We start from the raw sequence: 21,862 nt of genomic DNA, 5'->3' as shown, positions 1-21,862 counted from the left end.
AGAAGGAGCGATGGTGTCTTTGATCAGCACTGCCTGCGGAGAGGCTTTCGGGCCAAATGGTATGAGCTTCCTAGGAAAGATATACAAGGCAGCGCTGCACATCAGGTATCAAAGCATTTTTACTGGCCTAAACAGCTAAAAATGATGATTGAAGCAGGGTTTGAGGCCCAGAGAAAGTCTAGTGGTGGGAAGGACTAATAGGAAAAACATTGCCGAGAACTCACGGAAGGGAAGCCTTGGGGCTTTAACCGGAAGCCCACTGGAATAAGGTATCGACAATCTGATATCGTGTGGCTGAGCAATCACGTCGGTAGGAAGCCGAACAAATTCCATTCCCTTTCAACTGTTTCCCTTCAAGCTCTAGCATCCAAGTAAGGACTTTCTCTACTTTTTGGCTGAGTTGTAAGTTGGGTCACTTTGGAGATCAACACTATACATACATAGATATTTCATGATGGCTTCTGACTGAATATTCCTTTCTTAGGTTATAGGTTAGAAGCCCCAAATGACTGATTGATGCTTCCTCAGTGGGAACTAACAGTCAGGCGTTCAACAGTGGTAACTTCTCTGAGCTCTGATTGGGTAGGCAGCTATGGGGAAAGGGCAAGTGTGTGGGCAAAAGAAGTGGCATCTGTAAGTTTGGCAAGGACCGTGATACCTCAAGGACTGCCTCTCTCCATATGAACATACATGGACCCTGTGATCACCACCTGAGACCCTTCTTTATGCGCCTCCTCCATGAGAGATCCACAGGGTGGCAACACAAGAATGGGCCGTTTCTGCAGCAGCTCCCTGTTTGTAGGATGCTCTCCCCAGGGAGATTAGGCTGGCACCTTCATTATATACCTTTAGGCACCAGGCAAAAAACGTTACTCTTCAATCAGGCCACTGGCTGACTAACATCCTATAGGCTTTTACATGTTTTGGAGGGTTCTTGGTTTCCTTTGTTCCTATTCTTCTTTTGAGTATGTATTTTGTGTTTTTGCTTTGTGTCCTTTATGTTGTGATCCGCCCTGAGGTCTACGAATGAAGAGCAGCATGCAGTTTTAATAAATAAATAAAATAGGGTGACTTTTTCCCCCCCTTTGCTAATCCTAGAAGCCTCTGAGCCAAGATAGGGGAGGTGTGCTTGGTTGTAAGCAGAAAGAGTAAATATGGGGAGAGGGGAGAAGTGGAAACCTGATGGAATAGAGGACATTATCCAAGGATGCAGACACTGCAGAATAGAAAGCAGAGGAGTTGTAGCTGTGTATGTGAGAGGGAAGAGAAGGAAGGAAGAAAGGAAGGAAGGAAGGAAGGAAGGAAGGAAGGAAGGAAGGAAGGAAGGAAGAAAGAAAGAAAGAAAGAAAGAAAGAAAGAAAGAAAGAAAGAAAGAAAGAAAAGAAAGAAAAAGAAAACTTACACCATGGGTTGAGTATTAATTCTGCACCTAAATAATCATTTAGTACTGCAAAAAATTTCACTAATGCCTGTGCATGCCCCACACTTTAGTCCTCACATTGACACCATTCAGTAGGGACTGTCAGCTGTCGCAAACATATTTAGGGTGTGTTTTTTTTGAGCGTTTTCCAGAGGGTATAACTTAAGCCACTGTGGAAGGGCAAAGAAGCCGCCCCATTTGGCTGGCAGGGCCCCCAGAATAAATGTGATTACCAGGTACAATGACAGTTCTGCAATATCTCCTGCCGCTTGGCATTGCTGTGAACTTAATGGCAGTTTGTGTCACGTGTTTTGCGCATGCCCTAAAGCTGTGCAGCTTTGACAGGATGTGGCAACTGAAACTAATCTCACTTTATCATCTTCGCTGAATCTTAGTTTTAATACTTTAATCCTGGGGAATATATCCCATGTGTTGGATCCGAACTAACCTGTCACACTTCTGATCCCTGTTGAAATTAGCGGGAATAATTAGTTGTGCCTCATGTGTTACGTCCTATCAATTTCGATGGGTGCATGACTTGCATTGGCTGCATACATACCATGCATTTAAAGTGCACCCCCACCAAGAATCCTGGGAACTGTAGCTTACCCCTCACATAGCTACAATTCCCAACACATATTTAATAAACAATGGTCCCCAAGATTCTTTGGGGAACAACATGTGCTTTAAATGTATGGTGTGTTAGGTAAAGCTAAAGGACCCTGGATGGTTAAGTCCAGTCAAATTTGACTATGGGGTGCGGTGCTCATCTTGCTTCAGGGCCGAGGGAGCTGGCGTCTGTCTGCAGACAGCTTTCCAGGTCAAATGGTGTGTACATGACATTTGTGTGGATTTCCCCCATTTTTTCTTCTTCATGTTTTTGTTCTCATTCACTTGCTTTCTCTTACTCCTACTTACTTCCCCCCCTTTTTTTTGTGAGTGTGAAAGGGAGGGTGTCTTATCGAATGACCTGTACGGCTGCAAATTTATTGTCTCACCATATTATTAAAAACAAATGTTATAGATGTGATTTATTAATAAAAAACAACTGAAATATCAGTGGGGAGGAAGCAACCGAGAGCTATTGTCTGTACACACCGAATCTATGTATGACGATTCTGGTTTTCATTTTTCCTTCCAAATGCTAATATTTTTTGCAGCATATTCCACGTATGCAACCAACCCGGATAAACGATGAGATCCACAGAGGAAAAACAAATCTGAAGGAAAATTCTGGAGAAGAAAAACCCTTAATGAAGGCTAAGGACAAGTGATCAGGAGGCTGTTGTTAGTAATGTTTTTCCCATGGCCTATTTTATGTAACCAACACAACACCATCCACACACAAGGTAGTACAGTGGTACCTCGGGTTAAGTACTTAATTTGTTCCAGAGGTCCGTTCTTAATCTGAAACTGTTCTTAACCTGAAGACCACTTTAGCTAATGGGGCCTCCCGCTGCTGCTGCGCCGCCGCACAATTTCTGTTCTCATCCTGAAGCAAAGTTCTTAACCTGAAGCATTATTTCTGGGTTAGGGTAGTCTGTAACCTGAAGCGTATGTAACCTGAAGCGTATGTAACCTGAGGTACCACTGTAACAGGCATTGGGAGTTCCAGGGTTTGCAGGAGTACAAAAACAAATGTACCCCCTAAAGGAAGCCTCAGTCACACCCTAATGGGGATTAAGCATGACTAGTAATAATTGAGTAACTTCTCATCCAATTTACATGCCATGCCAATTTATGGCATCCTCCCCAGTATCCTCAGAAACAGTTCTGAGGGTTCCAGAAGGAAAGGAGAAAGGACAATATTTGGACAAAGTGCCCCATGATATTCTTGTTGAGAAGCTGGTAAAATGTGCGTTGGATGAGGTAACTGTTAGGGACAGTTGAGGCAGCTGGGTATGTTTAGCCTGGAAAAGGAGCGCCAAAGAGGAGATATGATAGCCATCTTCAAATATCTAAAGGGCTCTCACATGGAAGATAGAGCAAATTTGTTTTCTCCTGCTCTGGAGGGTAGGAACCAAACCAACGGCTTCAAGTTACAAAAAAGGAGATTCCAACTAAACATCAGGAAGAACTTTCTGGTGGAAAGAGCTGTTTGACAGTGAAACAGACTCCCTCAGAAGGTGGTGGGCTCTCCTTCATGGGAGATTTTTAAACAGAGGTTGGATGGCTGTCTGTCATGGATGCTTCAGTTGAGATTTCTGCATTGCAGGGCATTGGCTTAGATTGTCTTGAGGGTCCCTTCCAACTCTACAATCCTATGAGTCCACTGTGGCCCACTTAGCTCCATATTGTCCACTCTACACAGACTGGGAGCTTTCTTCTGGGGCTCCTCAGAGAGGTCTTTCCCAGCCATTTCTGCAGATGCCTGACATTGAACCCGGGCCTTTTGGCACAAAAAAGCCACCATACATTGCCATTGAGATTTGGCCCAGTTGTGGAATCACTGTTGGGTTGCATTTGGTTTTCTTGGTCCATCAGCTGAGCAGGCCTATTACAAAACTCACTAGTAAACTATGTGCATGTTTACTCAGAAGTAAGTCCCACTAGGCTCAAAGGGACACCATCCGTTGTGTGTTTAAGATGGCAGCGTTGAAAGCAAAAGAGGCAAATTCCATGCAAGCCCAGCATTGCGATTTAATAAGTTGTTACCGCAAGCTTCACCTTCCAGCATTTTTTGCTCAACAGGGCTCTTGACAGGTCACGTGGGCCATCCAGCCACCAAATTCTCCCTTTTGGGAATGCAAACAGCTCAATTGTTTGAGAGAATAGCTGGATGGGTTAAGCAAGGGGAGGTTTAAGGTTTCTGAGCTATTCTGCAGAAAATGAAGTGATAACATTTACTGCTGGTGGTTGCATGGTTCAGTAACTAATTTTTTTTCTTAAAAAAAAAGTTTGTTTATGCTTAGTTTGGACGAAGCTAATACCAGGCGAGTTTTATAATCAAATTTTCCCCTAACAATCATACTTCCCTTTTAAAAATAGGAGCTAGCAATGACCTTACTGAGGTCTTTTTTTCTTCTTCTTTTTTTAAATGTAAGCTATAACTCCAAGCGGTATCCTGCCTCGCTTGGACTTTTTGCTGTGCTTTCATGCCAGGACTTTCACTGGAAAATAAAAGCAGGGAATAATAATTAGATCTGGTTCGCTCCTCCTTGAAGCATCGCTCCGTGTTTATAACCGCCTAGATTTGTTTTTTAAAGGGGAGGAAAACAGCAGGAAATTGAGTATTTAATTATGGACATAATTCTGAAATTTGGAGATGTTTCTTTGTTTCATGAGCCAAGGTTCGTATCAGCTTTTGATTTTTATAGTCCCCAACACATTTGGCTTATGCATCTCTACTGCAGACATTTTTTAAGTGAAAATGACTTCGAAAGGCATTTGCTGACTTGCATGGTTTCTTGAACTGCTGAGGGTTTTTAACCTAATTTCTAAGCTCCTGCCTGAACCTAGCATGGCCTGTTTCAGAAATGAGTGCGATCTAAGAAAGAGCTACTGTTGTATGGCATGTTTGAATTGTTGCAGCTGTTCAGGACCATTCAGGACCTTCCTAGTTTCATTAAAGTGGACCTTTACTTTTCTGGGCGGGGTTCAAGCCAAGTTTCCAGAGATAATTGCTAGTGCTTTGTCCTTTGGAAACTTCCCCCATTGAAATATTTGCTTCCAATGATGTTTGCAGGACCGTAAGTGTAAGGGGAGGGAGGTACTGTGGAATCCTGGACTCCTCAAACATACTGGGTTTTCATTAGAAAAAACAACCAGAAACCGGATTTTGTAAAATAGTTCTCTTCTCAAAAAATAAATGAATATTTTAAGATAAAATAATTTAGAAATGCACGTTGAGATAAAAATAGTTATTATATTAAGTCTGTCATGATGAAATATATATTCAAAACCAAAATGTTCTACAGTTTTTTTTAAAAAACAACAACCCAAATGACTTAAAATTAAATGGACATAGACCACAAATACATAGATTCAGCCAACCCTAATGTACACTTCCATGACATTTTAAAAATTAAATTAAATTTCATTTTACATTTAATACAATGGGTGGTATTTAACTTACTCAGATGCATTGAAATGAATGCCCATGACTAAGGCCCATTAATTTCCAGACGTCTTTTCTGAAGAAAACGTAGGTGAATACCACACAATCAAATTACTTTAAATGGTATTGGGTTGTATGCAATGATAGCCCTACTCAGCGTAGACCCATTGCAATCTAGGTCAGTTCTGGATCTACTCTGGCTTGAGCTAGCACCATTAGGGCCAAGCTACATGTTACATTAAATGTGTAATCACATTTGACATATTTTTTCTTCTACGCGGTCAGGGTTAGGGTGGGACTGTTGCATGTGGGAAGGCTCCAGCCAGTTGTGAGGCTAGCAGCTTCCTTCTCTTGCCAAAGAGAGAGGGACCGCCAAAGTACAAGATGGCCCCTTTATTCCACATAACTACATAAGCCAGCTGGACTGGCAGATGACTCTTATTTAAACCCTGGCAACAGGAAGGCATCCTCCCTTCCCCTCAGGGCAGCAGCTAGCTTAGGTAGTGCATTGCAAGCTGTGTCAAACACAGAGAAGGCGCTGTGCTCAAATGCCTCACCGCCGCTCTCTGTCCCCCAGCATCTGCCGCCTGAGGCAGCCGCCTCACTCTGTCTAATGGTAGGACCACACCATCCATCCATACATTCCCATAGCTGTCAACTTACAGATTTGAAAATAAGGGACCAGCAGCCTCGAAAATACAGGATCAGCAGGCAAAATAAGGGATTTTCAGAGCACAGGTATGTTCAACCTCCAAGCCCCTCCGAGCCAAAGGCAGAAAGCCCAACTAGCAGCCAAACGAAGTCTCAAGCGGTGGTTCCCACAGCGCAGCAACCCAGCAAAGGGGATGCAGCAACGAAAACCACCGTCACCTCTCCGCTGGGAAGCGCTGAGCAAAGGCGAGTCCCCAGGCAACGTGGCCAATTTGATCGGCACAAGGCATGCAAGCTCCACCCCCCAGTCATTCTTAGACTCCTTATTGGGTGAGCAATGCAGCCAAGCAACACAGTTGGAGCCTCCCTCCCTGGCCGGCAGGGAGGGAGAGAGAGGAGCTGCTTCCTTTGAAACCCAGGAAATTTAAGGGACATCATCAATAAGGGACAGCAGCGGGACACAGCGCTAGGATTAGGGACTTTCCCGCCAAATAAGGGGTGGTTGACAGCTATGCATTCCACATATACAGACAATTGATGCTATAACCAGAGATCCTTTTAGTGATCTTCTTCCAAGACGAAACAGCTATATATAGTTATGCGACCTTCTTTTATATCAGTCTTTCATATTTCTATTTCCCTTGGTATTTCACCGTAACTCTGATTGCTGTGCTGGCAGCAGTGGGTCAGGGTCTCTGGCTGTCAACCAGAAGATTGGTGGTTTGAACCCCCCAGGGACAGCTGTGGTCAGGATTCTTGCATTGCAGGGGCTTGAACTAGATAACCCTTCCGACTCTTCTTTTTAATAATCTTTTTTATTTGATTCTTCAAATATCAATTTATAACAAAGCCAAATACATTCCCATATACAGAGATTTCTCTGAATCTTGCGACTTCCCCCCATCCCCTCCGTGGGTCCTAATGGCAACATTTTCAACTGCATAGTATATCATAATCTATATTTTATATCTATCCATATTATCCATCGTATTTGTTACATTACAAGTAGGATTAAAATCCTGCTAATGTTTTCATCTGCTTACAGTGGTCACCTAAATAAATCATGAATTTTCCCCCATTCTTTCTTAATGTTTTTGTTCTCTTGGTTCCTGAGCTTTCCAGTCAGCTTTGCCATTTTGACGTAGTCCATCAGCTTAGTTTGCCATTCCTCTCTGGTAAGGACTCTTTCCCTCTTTAGGCTAGTAGTATCCGTGTGGCTGTTGTCACATACATAAAAAGTCTTTTCTGCTCCTTTGGATGTTGGTACCTAATAATTCGTAATAAAAAAGCTTCTGGTTTTTTAACAAAAGTTATTTTAAAGATTTCCCCCCCATTTGATTATACAGTGGTACCTCGGGTTACATACTTAATTCATTCCAGAGGTCCGTGAAACTGTTCTTAACCTGAATTCATTCTAGAGGTCCGTGAAACTGTTCTTAACCTGAAGCACCACTTTAGCTAATGGGGCCTCCCGTTGCCGCTGCACTGCTGGAGCACGATTTCTGTTCTCATCCTGGAGCAAAGTTCTTAACCCGAGGTACTATTTCTGGGTTAGCGGAGTCTGTAACCTGAAGCGTATGTAACCCGAGGTACCACTTTATATCATCTCCCATAAAGCTTTTATTACCTTACACGACTACCACATATGATATCAATAGCAAGACCCTTCCGATTCTTCAATTCTATTCTTCTTCTCCCTAATCTACAGCATTCCCAATAAATTGTACGGTTGAATCTTCGCCTGCACCTTACTGAACATTTTCAATCAAGCTTTGATTTTCCTGTCTACCAAATGGTTATAATCACAGAAATGTAGACTTGGAAGATACAGTTGTAGGTATATGCTTCTGCTTTTGTAGCACTTTGTACAATCTGCTGTGGATGTCAGGAGTTGCTACAGTTCCACATTACATCCCGAAAACTGTTGCTCTGGTTTCTCTGCAAAAAATCAAATGATTAAAAACAAAAAAGTTTTCTGTGATTGATGTAGATCGTCCCGCGTCAGTGCTGTTTCTGGCCAATTTTTCTTCTAGCCAACAGCTCCCAGGGCATCTTTCTTGTTTTAAGAAAGAAAGAAAGATGTTTGCTTAATTTGTACCAGTTCAACAAATGGAGCATTTTAGAAAGAAATGATGCTTGCTTAATTTGTACCAGTTCAGCAAACTGAGTATTTTAAAAAGGAAATTAAGAAAAACCTGCATATGCAATTTTGAGAGGGAGGATGTGCATGGATTATACTGAGACAAAGTGAAAAAAGAAAGGAAATATGTGAAAAATTAGAAGTATATCGTCCGTCCCCCTTCCCTTAGTAATCAAAGCTAGGTTTCTGTAGCCTTGTTCCATGTTTTGGGTTAGGCTGCAATGTAGGGTAAAAACTAATTCATTATTGACCTGCAATTCCAAATCCCAACCACAATCGTTCTAACAATAAGCTTTAAAAATAAGTTATGGTTGGTGGTGGTATTTTTTCCTTATGAGGTTCACCTGCAGTGCTTAAACAGGCACATACCTGGGTGCAGCTCTAGGAACTGAGTCGTGAAACTGAAATTGTACATGCTGGCAGGGAAATGTTTCTTGAAGGGATGCTTAAGATTCCTGCTGGGTCCTGTGCCGGAATTGCTGCTGCGGTGGGCTGTTATGCTAACCTTATGTTTCCCAAGAGCCAAGTTCAAATCTTCATTTCATATTTCATAAGTAAAGTGATTTTTGTTGGCTGTGAGATGTGGCTTGCGAGATGATTAATTTACTTTGCTTCGGCCGGAGCCATCCTTGCAGCCTGTGGTTCCTCTGATCAGATCAGCTAGATGGGTTTTGGCTCAAGTTTGGAAGCAGCTGCCGGCTGACTCCCCTCCCCCCTTTATTTATTTATTTATTATTTTATCTATTTTATTTTAGCTTTAAGCAGCATTCAGGGATCGTGCACAGCTTTTGTATCAGTGGAGAATTTGAGAGCGATCCACTGTCTAGCCTATGAGATGTTAAGTTCCCTAGCAAGTAAACATTGCATTTATGAGAAAACAGATCCGCTTTCAGAAGTTGGCAACAAATAGCAACTGCCACATGGAATTTTAGGGCCACAGGGGATGAAATACAAGTAGATCAGAGCCAGGTTGTTGTTGTTGTTGTTGTTGTTGTTGTTGTTGTTGTTGTTATTATTTAAAAAAAACTTTACAGATGAGCTTGTGGCTTACGGATATATTGTCAGCAGTAAACCCTTTAATGGTGTTATCCATGAAGGTATCTTACACCACCCCTCTCCATCGTCCTGTAGATTAAGACGATCCGTTCTTGTGTAAATACAGTTTAAAATTGCCCAGCCATCTCCACAGGGCATTTGCCAGCTGGTTCTTCTCCGTAAAGAAAGGTGTGAGTCAAGACTCCACATGATAGCTGCTGTTTCCTGTATCATCCTTCCATGTTTGAGGAGCACTTACTTAGAGCACCCCAGTTCAGATCTCTGCCAAGCCCCACCCCAAAGGAACAGAAATGCTGCTGAGCTTGCAGGCTTCCCACAAGCCTCTGGTTGGCCACTGTGACAAGAGGATACTGGACTAAATGTGCCACTGGCCTAATCCAGTGGGTCTCTTCTTATGGTTATTTTACCTTGAGGCCTGGTGCTAAGAGGAGGAGGAGGAGTTTGGACTTGATACCCCACCTTTCACTCCCCTTAAGGAGTCTCAAAGCGGCTAACAATCTCCTTTCCCTTCCTCCCCCACAACAAACACTCTGTGAGGTGAGTGGGGCTGAGAGACTTCAGAGAAGTGTGACTAGCCCAAGGTCACCCAGCAGCTGCATGTGGAGGAGCGGGGAAGCGAACCCGGTTCACCAGATTACAAGTCCACCACTCTTAACCACTACACCACACTGGCTCTCCAACTACAGGGTTGGAGTTCAGTCACCTCAACAATTCAAGTTGCAAGATTGAGTTCAGTCACCTCAACGATTCAAGTTGCTAGATTGTTTTAGGGCCAGGGTGCAGAACTTCAGGGGACAAATGTGCCCCACCCCAAGCCTCTCTATCTAGCCCTTGGGATGCTGCCCAGGTGAAGTCCCCGCTTCATGCCTCATCCTGAACCTGCTCTAACCAGAGTCCCCCTTGAGTGGTTGTGCCTGACTAGAATGTGTTAGTCAAGAGTAAGAAATGCCACTCCATTGCCTGGCTAGGTCACTTCCTCGTTCACACTGAGAAAATATTGGAGGTGAATACCTTCTGAGGTGTTCTTCTGACCACCTTCTTTTGGAAGAATCTCAGTGCAGGTGATATGCAAACAACAGCAGCATCAGTCTCAGTTAGGGATGGAGAAACCTGTCAGTCTCCATCTCTTTCCATTTCTCCTTTCCCTTTTTTTAAATATAATTTTAAAATTAATTTTCAGCATATCATTATTTAACGGTAATTAAGCATATTTTAATGTCTTATACAATTTTTTTGACTTCCATCAATCTCATCTGAAAATTTCCCAGTCTAATATCTAAATATACATTTCCCACTTCTTCAATTACATTTAATTCATAACTATTATCACTCTTCTTTCTCTAATTTGCAATGTTTCATACATTTCTCCTTACACAGCTTCTTGTAGTCCTACTAGCATAATTTGTTGGTTACAAGTGCTCCTCAGATAGTTCATATATTTGTTCCAATCTTCTGTAAATCTCTGGTCCCGCAGGTTTCGAATCCTTCCTGTCATTTTTTCCAATTCTGCATAGTCCATTAATTTTGTTTGCCATTCTTCTTTCGTCGGCATCTCTTATTGTTTCCATTTCTGGGCTAGCAATACTCTTGCCGCTGTTGTTGTGTATAAAAACAATTTAACATCTTGCCTATTAATATCCTCTCCTATAATACCAAGTAAAAATGCTTCGGGTTTTTTTTAAAATGTGTATTTCAACATCTTTTTCCATTTCCCTTTTCCAATCATAAGTTCAATTTGTCCCATTTCTGTTTCACTCTGATTTCCCCTCCCCCGACAAAATGCGCATTCCTGCACATTTCTTCTAATATACACATTTATATGCATGTTTACCTCATATACACATTTTTCCAAGCATTCCCCCCCATGTAGTGCATTTTGTACACTGATTTCAGCAGTGAGTGTGGTTTTCGTGTGAACCTTTCCTCCAAATAAGATTTTTTTGCATGCATTTTTCGGTTTCAGGACTGCCTCACAGCATCTGGAGAGGGGCGAGTTTCGAAGGAAGTTGAGTCTCAGTTCGTGTATGGGTTCAGGAGGTACCAGTTATATTGTTTTGCAGAAAAGTACTGACCGAATGTTTTGGTTTTTTTTAAATATTTATTGAAATTTTACAAAACATAGGTTTACAGAATACAAAAAAAATATGAAAAGGATGAAAAAAGAAAACATACAAAAATACATAAAAAAGAAAAAAGAAAAATAACAATACAAAATACAAAAAACGAATAGATAAAAAAAGAATTAAAAACAAATCCATTTTTTGTAGCTTTAAACTCATTAGCTTGTTTCCTTGACCTCCTCACACCTCCCCTTTTTGTATTCCCATTTAAATAATCAAATCAGCAAATCCTTACCCTCTTTCATTTATCTTAACTCTATATCTTAACATATTATAACTCTATATTTTCATCCATTATCAATTCATTTTTGCATATTCTCATTAACTTTGTTGCTAATGCCACTTATTTTCAATCCAACATCATTTTTAACATTCATTAATTTTACAGTGTTTCTGCAAATAGTCTTTAAATTTCTTCCAATCTTCTTCCACCAACTCTTCTCCCAGGTCTCGGATTCTGCCAGTCATTTCCGCCAATTCCATATAGTCCATCACCTTCATCTGCCACTCTTCCAGGGTGGGTAAATCTTGTGTCTTCCAATACTTTGCAATGAGTATTCTTGCTGCTGTTGTTGCATACATGAAGAAAGTTCTATCCTTCTTTGGCACCAATTGGCCGACTATGCCCAGGAGAAAGGCCCCTGGTTTCTTCAGGAAGGTATATTTAAATACCTTTTTCATTTCATTATAGATCATCTCCCAGAAAGCCTTAATCTTTGGGCACGTCCACCAAAGGTGAAAGAATGTACCTTCATTTTCTTTACATTTCCAACATTTGTTATCGGGCAAATGATATATTTTTGCAAGCTTGACTGGTGTCATGTACCACCTGTATATCATTTTCATAATATTCTCTCTTAAGGCATTACATGCCGTAAATTTCATACCGGTGGTCCACAACTGTTCCCAGTCAGCAAACATAATGTTATGACCAATATCTTGTGCCCATTTAATCATAGCAGATTTAACCGTTTCATCCTGCGTATTCCATTTTAACAGCAAGTTATACATTCTTGAAAGTATCTTAGTTTTGGGATCTAACAGTTCTGTTTCCAATTTTGATTTTTCTACCTGGAAGCCAATTTTTTTGTCCAAATTATAGGCCTCTCTTATTTGATAATAATGAAGCCAGTCTCGCACTTTATCTTTTAATTTCTCAAAACTCTGCAATTTCAATTTATCTAAAAGTACTGACCGAATGAATCATCCCCTGCAATCCCTAGTCTCAGTGGGTGATGCACGGTTCAGAATAAAATCTAGGAATCGACTAAGCATCCAAAAGAGTGAAAAAATACAGTAACCTAGCAAAGTTCATTTTCAAGGTCCCCTGAAGTCCACAGATGATGAGGAAACAGGCTGCTTCTTGGAGACTAAAGCAGAGACATTAATACGTGTGCTAAATCTTTCGCCAGAAGACAGAAATATCTGAGTATACATTACAATTTGAATAAATCAAACCTGTCTTTATCTGTATGAATAAAAATAGCTATGCCAACTATAACATTACCTGGGTAATCTTTCTCTCTTCTTTCTTTCTGTCTTTAAAGCACAGATTGAAGGAGACATTGATTCCAGACTAAGTTAGATGCGCCTAGGCTTAACTGAAAGCAAAAATATGTATTTCGCTTCAGGTTTTACAATATATGAGGCAGTTTTTTAAAAACCAACAACAAAACAATTTTAATGGTGGTCTTTTGGGCTGACAATAAGTAGCAGCTTCCTTTTTAGTAAATTGTTAAACTTCCTTGCACTTTCTTCAGTATTTTTTTAAGACACTGATACACACTCAGTTCAGATGTCTCAGTTCAGCAATGATTTGATAGAACAGGTGCTCATGCACCAAATGGCAGAGAAGACTTTCTGGTTTGTTAAACAACAGTTTCTCAATGATGTCCAGACCAGGAAACTCTGGTTTAAGCCCAGCCTTCCCCAATGTGGTACTCTCCAGATGTTCTGAAATACAACTCACATCAACCCCAAACATCATGTCAAATGGTCAGGGATGATGGGAGTTGCAGTCCAAAACACCTTGAGGACATCTGCTTAGGGAAGGCTGGTTTAAGCACTCCCTACAAACCAAGGTTGCTTATTGCAAAGTCCTAGTGACCTGGTTCAGATTTAAGTATTGTTGCTGGATGAACTATGGTGGTGGTGGTGATTTTGAGAACAAGCAAGTGATGAGCTTGTTAGGTACTCTTCTTCCATTATCTAGTGCAAACCATAGTTTGCTGGACATTAAAGTCTGGAAATAATGTTCTTTCCTAGGAAAAACTGATAGTAAATGATTTGCTTTCCTGAATTGTGCCAACCTGGGTTTTTATGAGAGTATTTCAGTTCCACAGAAACTAGAATGAATTTAAAATGGCACAGCAGCAAAGCTTAGTAAACTTCACCCGTGATTGTGGACATCCATGTCTGCACAATTATCATCAAGTTGGAGGTTTATATTTTATGGAAAAATCTGTGAGCACGACTGGTTTAGTAGCTCTGAAGCAATGATGAATATCTTCATGTTGACCCATCCAAACATGACGTGAACCTCCCCAGGCGGTGTCTCTGCGCCAGACATAGCTGCAGACTCCGGGCCAGAAGTACAGCAAAGCTCTAGGCTCAGGGCATATGGAATAAAGATAGACTTCTAAGTTAAACAAATACTAATACAAATAGCTGCTGGCGGTACAAATGATCTTCTTTTTCCTGTTTGCATTGTAAGTTGCATGACAGCTTCTAGCTAGCGATTGTTGAGCGTGCAAGACTCGAAATGGGTCTCTTTTGGTATAAGTGTACATTTGGACAGGAGCTATAGCTTAGTGGTTTGTGTATGGCAGGTACCTGTATTTAAATGGTGGGTGGCCTGCATCCCTTTGAAGGTAGTTGGACTCTAGCTCTCATCAGCCGGTCAGCATGACCAGTGGCCAAGGGCGATGGGGAACTGGTGAGTTCCAACAACATGTGGATGTCCAACAGACTGCCCAGGCCTGCTTTAAGGGATCTTCGGACTCACTGAATGGGAGTGGTAGTCCAATGACATTAGGAGGAACATGGGGTTCCCCATCTTAGGGCTGGGACAGACCTTTGCCTGAGACCTTGAAGAGTTGTCTGCTTGCAGAGTGGACAGCACTGAAGCACTACAAGGGTGCAGAATGTGTCAGTTGCTCTATATACAGTGGTACCTCGGGTTAAGTACTTAATTCGTTCCGGAGGTCTGTTCTTCACCTGAAACTGTTCTTAACCTGAAGCACCACTTTAGCTAATGGGGCCTCCTACTGCCGCCATGCCGTCGGAGCACAATCTCTGTTCTCATCCTGAAGCAAAGTTCTTAACCTGAGGTACTATTTCTGGGTTACGGAGTCTGTAACCTGAAGCGTATGTAACCTGAAGCGTATGTAGCCCGAGGTACCACTGTACATGATAAAGCAGTGCTATTTTTCTAGAAAAAGGGGTGCTGGAACTCACCATGAACGCCTCCCTTGTTCTCTTATAATGGCAATGGCGCCCACCTGAGAGGTGCCAGAACTTAGTTCCAGTGAGTTATGGCTGGAAAAAAGTCCCTGACTACAAGTATAGTATTGTTTTTCTGCCCTTTTGCAGGAGGAAGGGGTTTGTGTGTGTGTCCTTCATCTTATTTATTTATCGCACACCTCTCTAACAAGTAGCACTCTACAAATGAAAAACTGGCTACGAGCAAATACATTCCCAACATTTTGACGTTTCGTAGAAAAGGCCCTTAATGGAGCATAATCTGATTTGCATTGTGGAAATTAAATTTTACCGGCGCCACAATCACGGGATTCCCCTCCCCTTCTTTGCAGCATTGGGGGGGGGGGGAGAGAGAGAGAGAGAGAGAGAGAGAGAGAGAAGGTATGCCAAGCAGAGCCTGGTGAGAACACAGGGAGGCAAAGTATCTGCTTTTGAAACGTTAAGCAGGGCGAAATCTAAGCCAGAATGCGGGACGTGGTGCATTTTTTCGTGCTCTCCTGATGTTTTGTCTAAAGACCTGTTTAAGTGATCCCTAACCATCAGCTGCAAGTTGCTTTTAATTTAGTGGTCCGCTGCGAGCACCGAACATTTTCACAGCTGTTAAGTAGTAGTTACTTTGCTTTCAAAGAAGCACCCCGAAGCTCTGCTTGTTAATCACAAAGCACCCTGGTGGTCATTGTTTTGTGTTTGAACAGCCCACTTATCCACCTTGGTAGTTTCCTAGAGGTAATGACCCAAAGTAGGCTAATAAACCCTTTCATGGTGTGGCAGCTCTTTCATCTCCATCCTTTACTTTATTGATCTCCATTGAAGCACCGAATGGCTTTGTAGTATAATTGCACTTAAGGAGTTGTGTGTGGATGCTCTTGGTGGGAGTAACAAAAATTTGAAGGCAATGATTTTGAAGTTCAGTAACTGAATAAATGTGGGAATGTCAAGTGTGGAGAGCAGGTTTTGCCCTTTTGGAAATATCAAGGACCTAGATAAACCTGCTCTCAAGCTGCATAGCCCATTGCATTGGCTTCCCCATAGCCTAAGATCTGGAGAGGCCCTGTTCTGATGCAACTCCCTTCATATATTACATTGGCTCCCTTCATATATTACATTGGCAATTTTTAATCTGTGATATTTTACTGTATTTTTGGTTTCTATGGAAGCTGCCCAGAGTGGCTGGGGAAACCCAGCCAGATGGGCGGGGTACAAATAATAAATTATTATTATTATTATTATTATTATTATTATTATTATTATTAACAGGGCTTTCTTTCTGGGACTCCTGTCCTATGGAAACTCATCTTCAAGGAGCCCAATCAAGTTCCAGGACTCCATATATTTTGAACGTGGGTGAAGATAGGGATGAGCAAGTCAGTTTCTCATTTTCCCCATATTGACTTCAGTTCTCCACATCAGTTTCCCCACAAAAAAAAAGAAACCCTCTCAAAAGTTCACCAGTGTTTTACGTGTCCCTTTGTCCTAATATGCACACCTTTCTGAGCAATCTTGACTCGTCGGAGAACTGCATTGCAAAATTTGGAGAACTGCCAATTTCACTTTGCATGTTCTGAATGGGAAATGCAAACCAAACCAAATTCTCCCCCGTCCCCTAGGCGCGAGGCTTGCTAATTTGGTTTCCATCCGTTGTCTGTTTTTAATTTGTAATTCCGAAGTCTATTCTGATGGTTTCTTGTTTGCTGTGGTTTTGGTATTGCAATTCTCTGTATTTTATGGTGTGCCACTCTGTGTGTGCTCTAGGGACCAACCAGCAAGGTAAATATGTAATTAACAATGACAGAGATGCCATTAGCTAAGCACCATGGATTTTTCAATCATTCAGTTTCTAACCAGTCTTTAACTAAAGGTCAATGCATACAAGATGCTCACCATGAGTGAGCTGCAGAACCAACCCTCTCTACAGTGAGTGGTTCCCAGCTGAAGGATTTGCCATGTAGATCACCATCATTCTGTTAAGAGTCTTACCCCTAATGGCAGGTAATGTCTTGCAGGGACATGGCGATTCTTGAGACGATGACAGACATCCTATGTTCACAGCTGGGGTAGGGATCACTCACCATAGGGAGACTATTTCAACTTTTGCAGCACAGTTTTGCAAAGGAGGCATTCCAGTTGGGGCACCTTCACACGACAGTCGCTTGTACTTCCACTTGTGCAAAACTAGAGGGGCAATATGCATTGCTTAGAACCAGACATCAGAGGTGGATTGCAGGTACAGATGGATGAGCATCTTTGACCCTTCTTAGGTTGGGCTGATTGAGAAATGATCCGAGTTATTCACAAAATAAATTAGAATAGCTCCATCGATTTTCTAAGCCAATCTGACATTTGAAAAATAAGCCCACCTCCCAGTTTTCTGCTCAATGTCCAGATAAAATTGGGGGAAACATTGACTCTCTGGATGTTGCTGAACTACAACTCCCATCAGCCCCAGCAAGCCTGACCCAAAATATTGGGGTGTCATTCAGTAACATATAGAGGACTGCATACCTGCTTTAGAGGCATTGAACGTCCCAATATTGATGGGATTCCATTCTATTGGAAATACTGTTCTGATCCCTCGAGGTTTCAGAGGCCATGTCTAGATTATCATCAGCCTCGGCCCCGGCTTCCACTGTTTTATTATTTTGCCCGCTCTTTTACTGCTGATGTTTCACATTATACCCTGTGTTTCATAGATATTGTTTGGACTGCTATATGGAAGCCAGTTTGGGAGCCCGAGAATGTCAAACAAGCAAATCAATAAACAACTTGAGATCTTTCTGCATCTGTAACTGAGATGGCGGTTTAGTTACCTTTTGTAGAAAAGAGAAGTAGAAATGGGGAGGATGGAAAAGGATCAAAGGTGAACAAGTTTCCACAAGGAAACTTGGAATTGTAGCCCTAGCATGAAGGATGGGAGTGTTTAGGAAGGATTTTTAGGAAGGGAAATGGGGTCCGACAGAGCCTTAATGAGGCGTAGCCACATTTTCTTAATTTTCTGTGGGAGAGCTAAGGATGCACTTCAGCTCCCGTTCCTGCCAACAGAATAGGCTTGGCTGGATCATGCCCTTGACATGTTTTTCTTTTTAAATCTAGTAGGAAAAATAGCTTGTGTGGCACCTTCCAAAATTGTGGGTATTACCCAGTGTTAGCAATGCTGCAGATCAACTGAAATTAATTGGCACTAATTTCACTGGGCCATCTCTGAGTCAAACTTAGTTGGATACAGCACTTTACATGGGATCCAAATCATTTCAACTAACACCACCACAACAAAATAAGAGAGCAATAAATTAATTCTACCACTCCGGATTTTAAATGTGAACATTTAGTGCCCTCCTGTGGCTGAAGGGTGCATATTCTAACCTAAAGAAACTACAGGTGACTCCTGTTGCCAAGCAGATGAAGGCCTTGCCCATGCATGGTATTGAATTATACTATAATAAAGAATTGTTATGTAAGTGTGAGATGCATATATTTTATAATGTTGTTGGACAAAGCACCAGCCTTTCATTCTGGTGCATCCATCCACTCTCTGAATTGCTGCAATCTATTATTTTTCCACCTTCCTTACACCCTTAACAAACCACAGTCCCCAAAATTATTTGCGAGAAGCCATGACTGTTCAAAGTAGTATAATACCACTTTAAATGTGTGAATGTGGCCTTTGAAGGGCTTGGGCCACATGGTCCAGCAGCGTCTTCTACAAATTCTTTCAGTGTGTAAAGGAGTTTGTGTGACTCTGCCCCCAATTGTGTGACTATTACGGAGCAGCATGAAACCTGAATTTGCTTATTTCTCCTCCTCCCTCCCCTTTCATTGTCCTTTTATGCCGTTCTGCTTAAGCTGAGTTCTAACAACATCCCTGTGCCAAATTGCAAAAAGGAGGTCCCTTTCATCCCAGGCCCTCAAAGCCTGGACAGTCTTAGCATCTTCAAATATGCCTTTGCTGAGGGTGCATTTGGAATAGGGAAACACCACCAGAATAGTGTTTGCTGTGGGTTGCTGGGATAGCCTGTGATCTAGAGTCTCTTAAGTCTACTGCATTTCATTGCCCTTTCACGGGGGACATGACGTATTTTCAAAAGCATGCTGGCAATTTGATCCAGTTCTCACTCAGAGGAGGAACAAATAACATTAGACTGCTTCCCCTTGGAAAAAAATGGAGGGCCGTGCTCTGAACTGCTGGCTTAATTAGTTCAAGGGACTGCCTTGGAAAAAGCGGAGTTTGTTCTTTACTCCATAAAATTCTGCTTGATGCGTTTTTAAACAGAAGAAGCTGTCTTATATTGGGTCAGCCTGTTGGTCCATCTGAGCTCAGCTTTGGAATGACAGCAGGTCTGCAGGGTTTTCAGATGGGAGGCTATCTCTACCTTACCTAGAGATTGAACCTGGGTTGTGGAAAGGTGATGCTGTTCCACTGAACTATGGCCCTTCCCATAAAAGGAAGATGCCAAGTCAGACAGTTGGTCATATCTAGTACTGTCTGCACCAAATTACAGAAGCACTGCAGGGTTTTGAGACAGGGGGCTCTCCCAGCCCTATCTGAAGATCCCAGGCGAGGTGGCAACTTGAAAAAAAATAATGGGGGTGGGCACGTAAGCCCTGCCTGGCATAATCAATGTGGGGTGGGGATTACCTTGCCCCCCCCATATTTTATTCAAGTTGGCACTCCTGGGAGCAGTCATTGTTGTGCTGCATCATCTGGCCCCGTTCCCACCCAAACCAGTAATACCATTCAGGGCTGGAGCTAGGAATGGTGGGGGCCTTGTTTGCATTTTATTGAGATGCTAACAAATTCACACTTCTCGAAGCAACGCATGACCCGAAACACAGCCATCCTTTGGAAATTGCACTTTTGCTGAATGTTGCAATGCAGTTGTCCAACCAAACAGTGGGTTGTATTTAGTGCAGGGTCCTGTCAGTGCAAGGACTGCTACTAGTACACTGGGGTTTTCCCCTCTCTCTCTCTCTCTCTCTCTCTCTCTCTCTCTCTCTTCCTCCTCCTTCTCCTGTGCACCCCCATATATATATATTTTCTAGGGGTTCCCCCAACCCTCTAGAGCAGATTTAGGGAGGGTACAGTGGATGCACAAGAGGAGGAGGAGGGAAAGTCCCATTATGCAAGTGGAAATCTTCGTGTTGATGGAACAAGTCCATGGAACACTGCCACAAAAAGGCATTATATTAAGGGAAATTGCTTGCATAAATGTATATACATCAATCAAAACAACAATGTATTTTTAAGGAGAAATGGGTACTAAAATGCTGATGGGTTTTTTTTAAATGCAAATGGTTGTAGAAATGTGGAAAACTTAATTTAAGATGGGAAGAATGAGAAACTGGTGGAACCAAAACGGACAGATGTGCCCATTCCTAGTTGGAGCACACTTGAAAGCTGCTAAAGATGACCTCCCTGCGGTGACTGGTGTTCATGTGGCTTCCCAACATTTTAAAAGCGCTGCATGGAACTTGACCATGACCTTATTCATCCTCCTCCCTCTCCACATTCCTGGTGCCCATCGGAGGGAGTGTAGAGGATTGCCACGTGATGCCCCAACTCCATTCATTATAGCAGCTATGGATGAGGATCAGTTGCTGCAAGGAGTCCATTGTCGCTGGCATTGTCTCTTTTCTTTTGGGCATGGGCTCCAGCTGCCCGATACAAACTTTTTTGTAGTCATTCTCTCTCTTCTCCCAGTCTCTCAAAAAGGTATGTCTTTTTCTAATTGCTCACAGTTGGCTTACGATGTGTGTGTGCTCTTTCTTATAGGAAAGAGGACACCGAAGATAAAAGACAAGAAGAAGAAGAAAAAGAATTTAATGGAGCGAGCACAGAAGCAGCACAGCCTCTTCTTAGCTACAGACCGAGCCGGCCAATAGAGACTTTGGTCATGTGTTTCTGTTGTTCTTTTATTTTTATTTTTTTGCAAAATGCACAGAAGCTGCTAAATGCTCCTGCACACTGATGCACTGCAATTCAGCTGCTGCTTTGACAGTATTGGTTTGCAAATAACTTGTGGAGGGGGAAAAAGAGAGAGGATATGTCCACAAGCTTGTTTGTATGTGTGTTATTTATACTTTTGTCGTTGTCGTTATTGCCGTCGTCGTTGGTTTACCCCCCCCCCCCCAAAAAAAAACCCTGGAGACTCCAGGGACAGAACAAGCGCACTGAGTTGAATCAGTAAGTGTGGGTATCCAAAAAGCTCTTCTTTTTGTTTCGTTTTCTGTTTTGACTTCAGTCGGTGCCTGCAAGATGGAGGCAGCCAGCATCTTGGCATGGAATGTTGCAGCAGGAGCTTCAGGCTGCAAATCATCACTGGGTGATGACGGACTTGTGCATATTTATATAAGGAAAGGAACTCGGGGGAGTTTAGCGTTGCATATATGTCCTCTCGTTTCTCATCTTGTACATTTTTCAAGAGTAAATAACACTAAGCAGATATTCATAGATAATGTACTTTTTGTCCTCAGCACCTGTTGTATTGGAACAGTTGTATAGTCAAACTGCTCTCGACTGATATATCACAGGAGTTGCTGCTTAGTATTTCTGGAGCATAGCAGTTCCCATGTGTACATATTATGCTGTCTACGTATAAATAAACCTATTTACAATACGCCTGTGTCTGTTTTTCTGTATATGCAAGTCATTACTCATCTTCGGTGTCGGGTCACTTTGGTTCCAGTTAGGGATTGGGTGGGGTGGTGGAATGTGAACCTAACCAAATTTGCAGTTCCTGAACCAGCAGGGCAGCCGAAAACACTTTGGAATTTCCAGCTTTCCGAATTTTGCAATGCACATCTCTGACCAAAACATGCATTACAATGTGTGCATTGGTGAAAAGTATGTGCAGCAATGCGTATAGTGGACAAATGTGTAGAATTATGAGAAATGATTTGTTTACAATGTCTGCAAATGTGTGAAGAAATGGGATGAACTGATC

At 42.2% G+C, this 21,862-nt stretch overlaps 1 protein-coding gene across 2 annotated transcripts in view; it reads left to right on the top strand.

Annotated features, from left to right (window-relative positions):
- Positions 1-21,535, top strand: part of RSPO2 (R-spondin 2) — a 103,809-nt gene extending 82,274 nt beyond the window's left edge. For both annotated transcript variants that reach the window (XM_083622327.1, XM_083622326.1), the window contains exon 6: positions 20,692-21,535. In XM_083622327.1, the coding sequence (XP_083478453.1) occupies positions 20,692-20,801 (110 nt within the window). In that variant the 3' untranslated portion in view covers positions 20,802-21,535. The remainder of the gene's footprint in view (positions 1-20,691) is intronic.
- The last annotated feature ends 327 nt before the right edge of the window (positions 21,536-21,862 follow it).

This window comes from Podarcis filfolensis (assembly GCF_964270895.1).
Source record: "Podarcis filfolensis genome assembly, chromosome: 7".
Classification (NCBI taxonomy): Eukaryota; Metazoa; Chordata; class Lepidosauria; order Squamata; family Lacertidae; genus Podarcis; species Podarcis filfolensis.
Note: the sequence above shows the minus strand (reverse complement) of the source record. Positions and strands in the feature narration are given on the sequence as shown.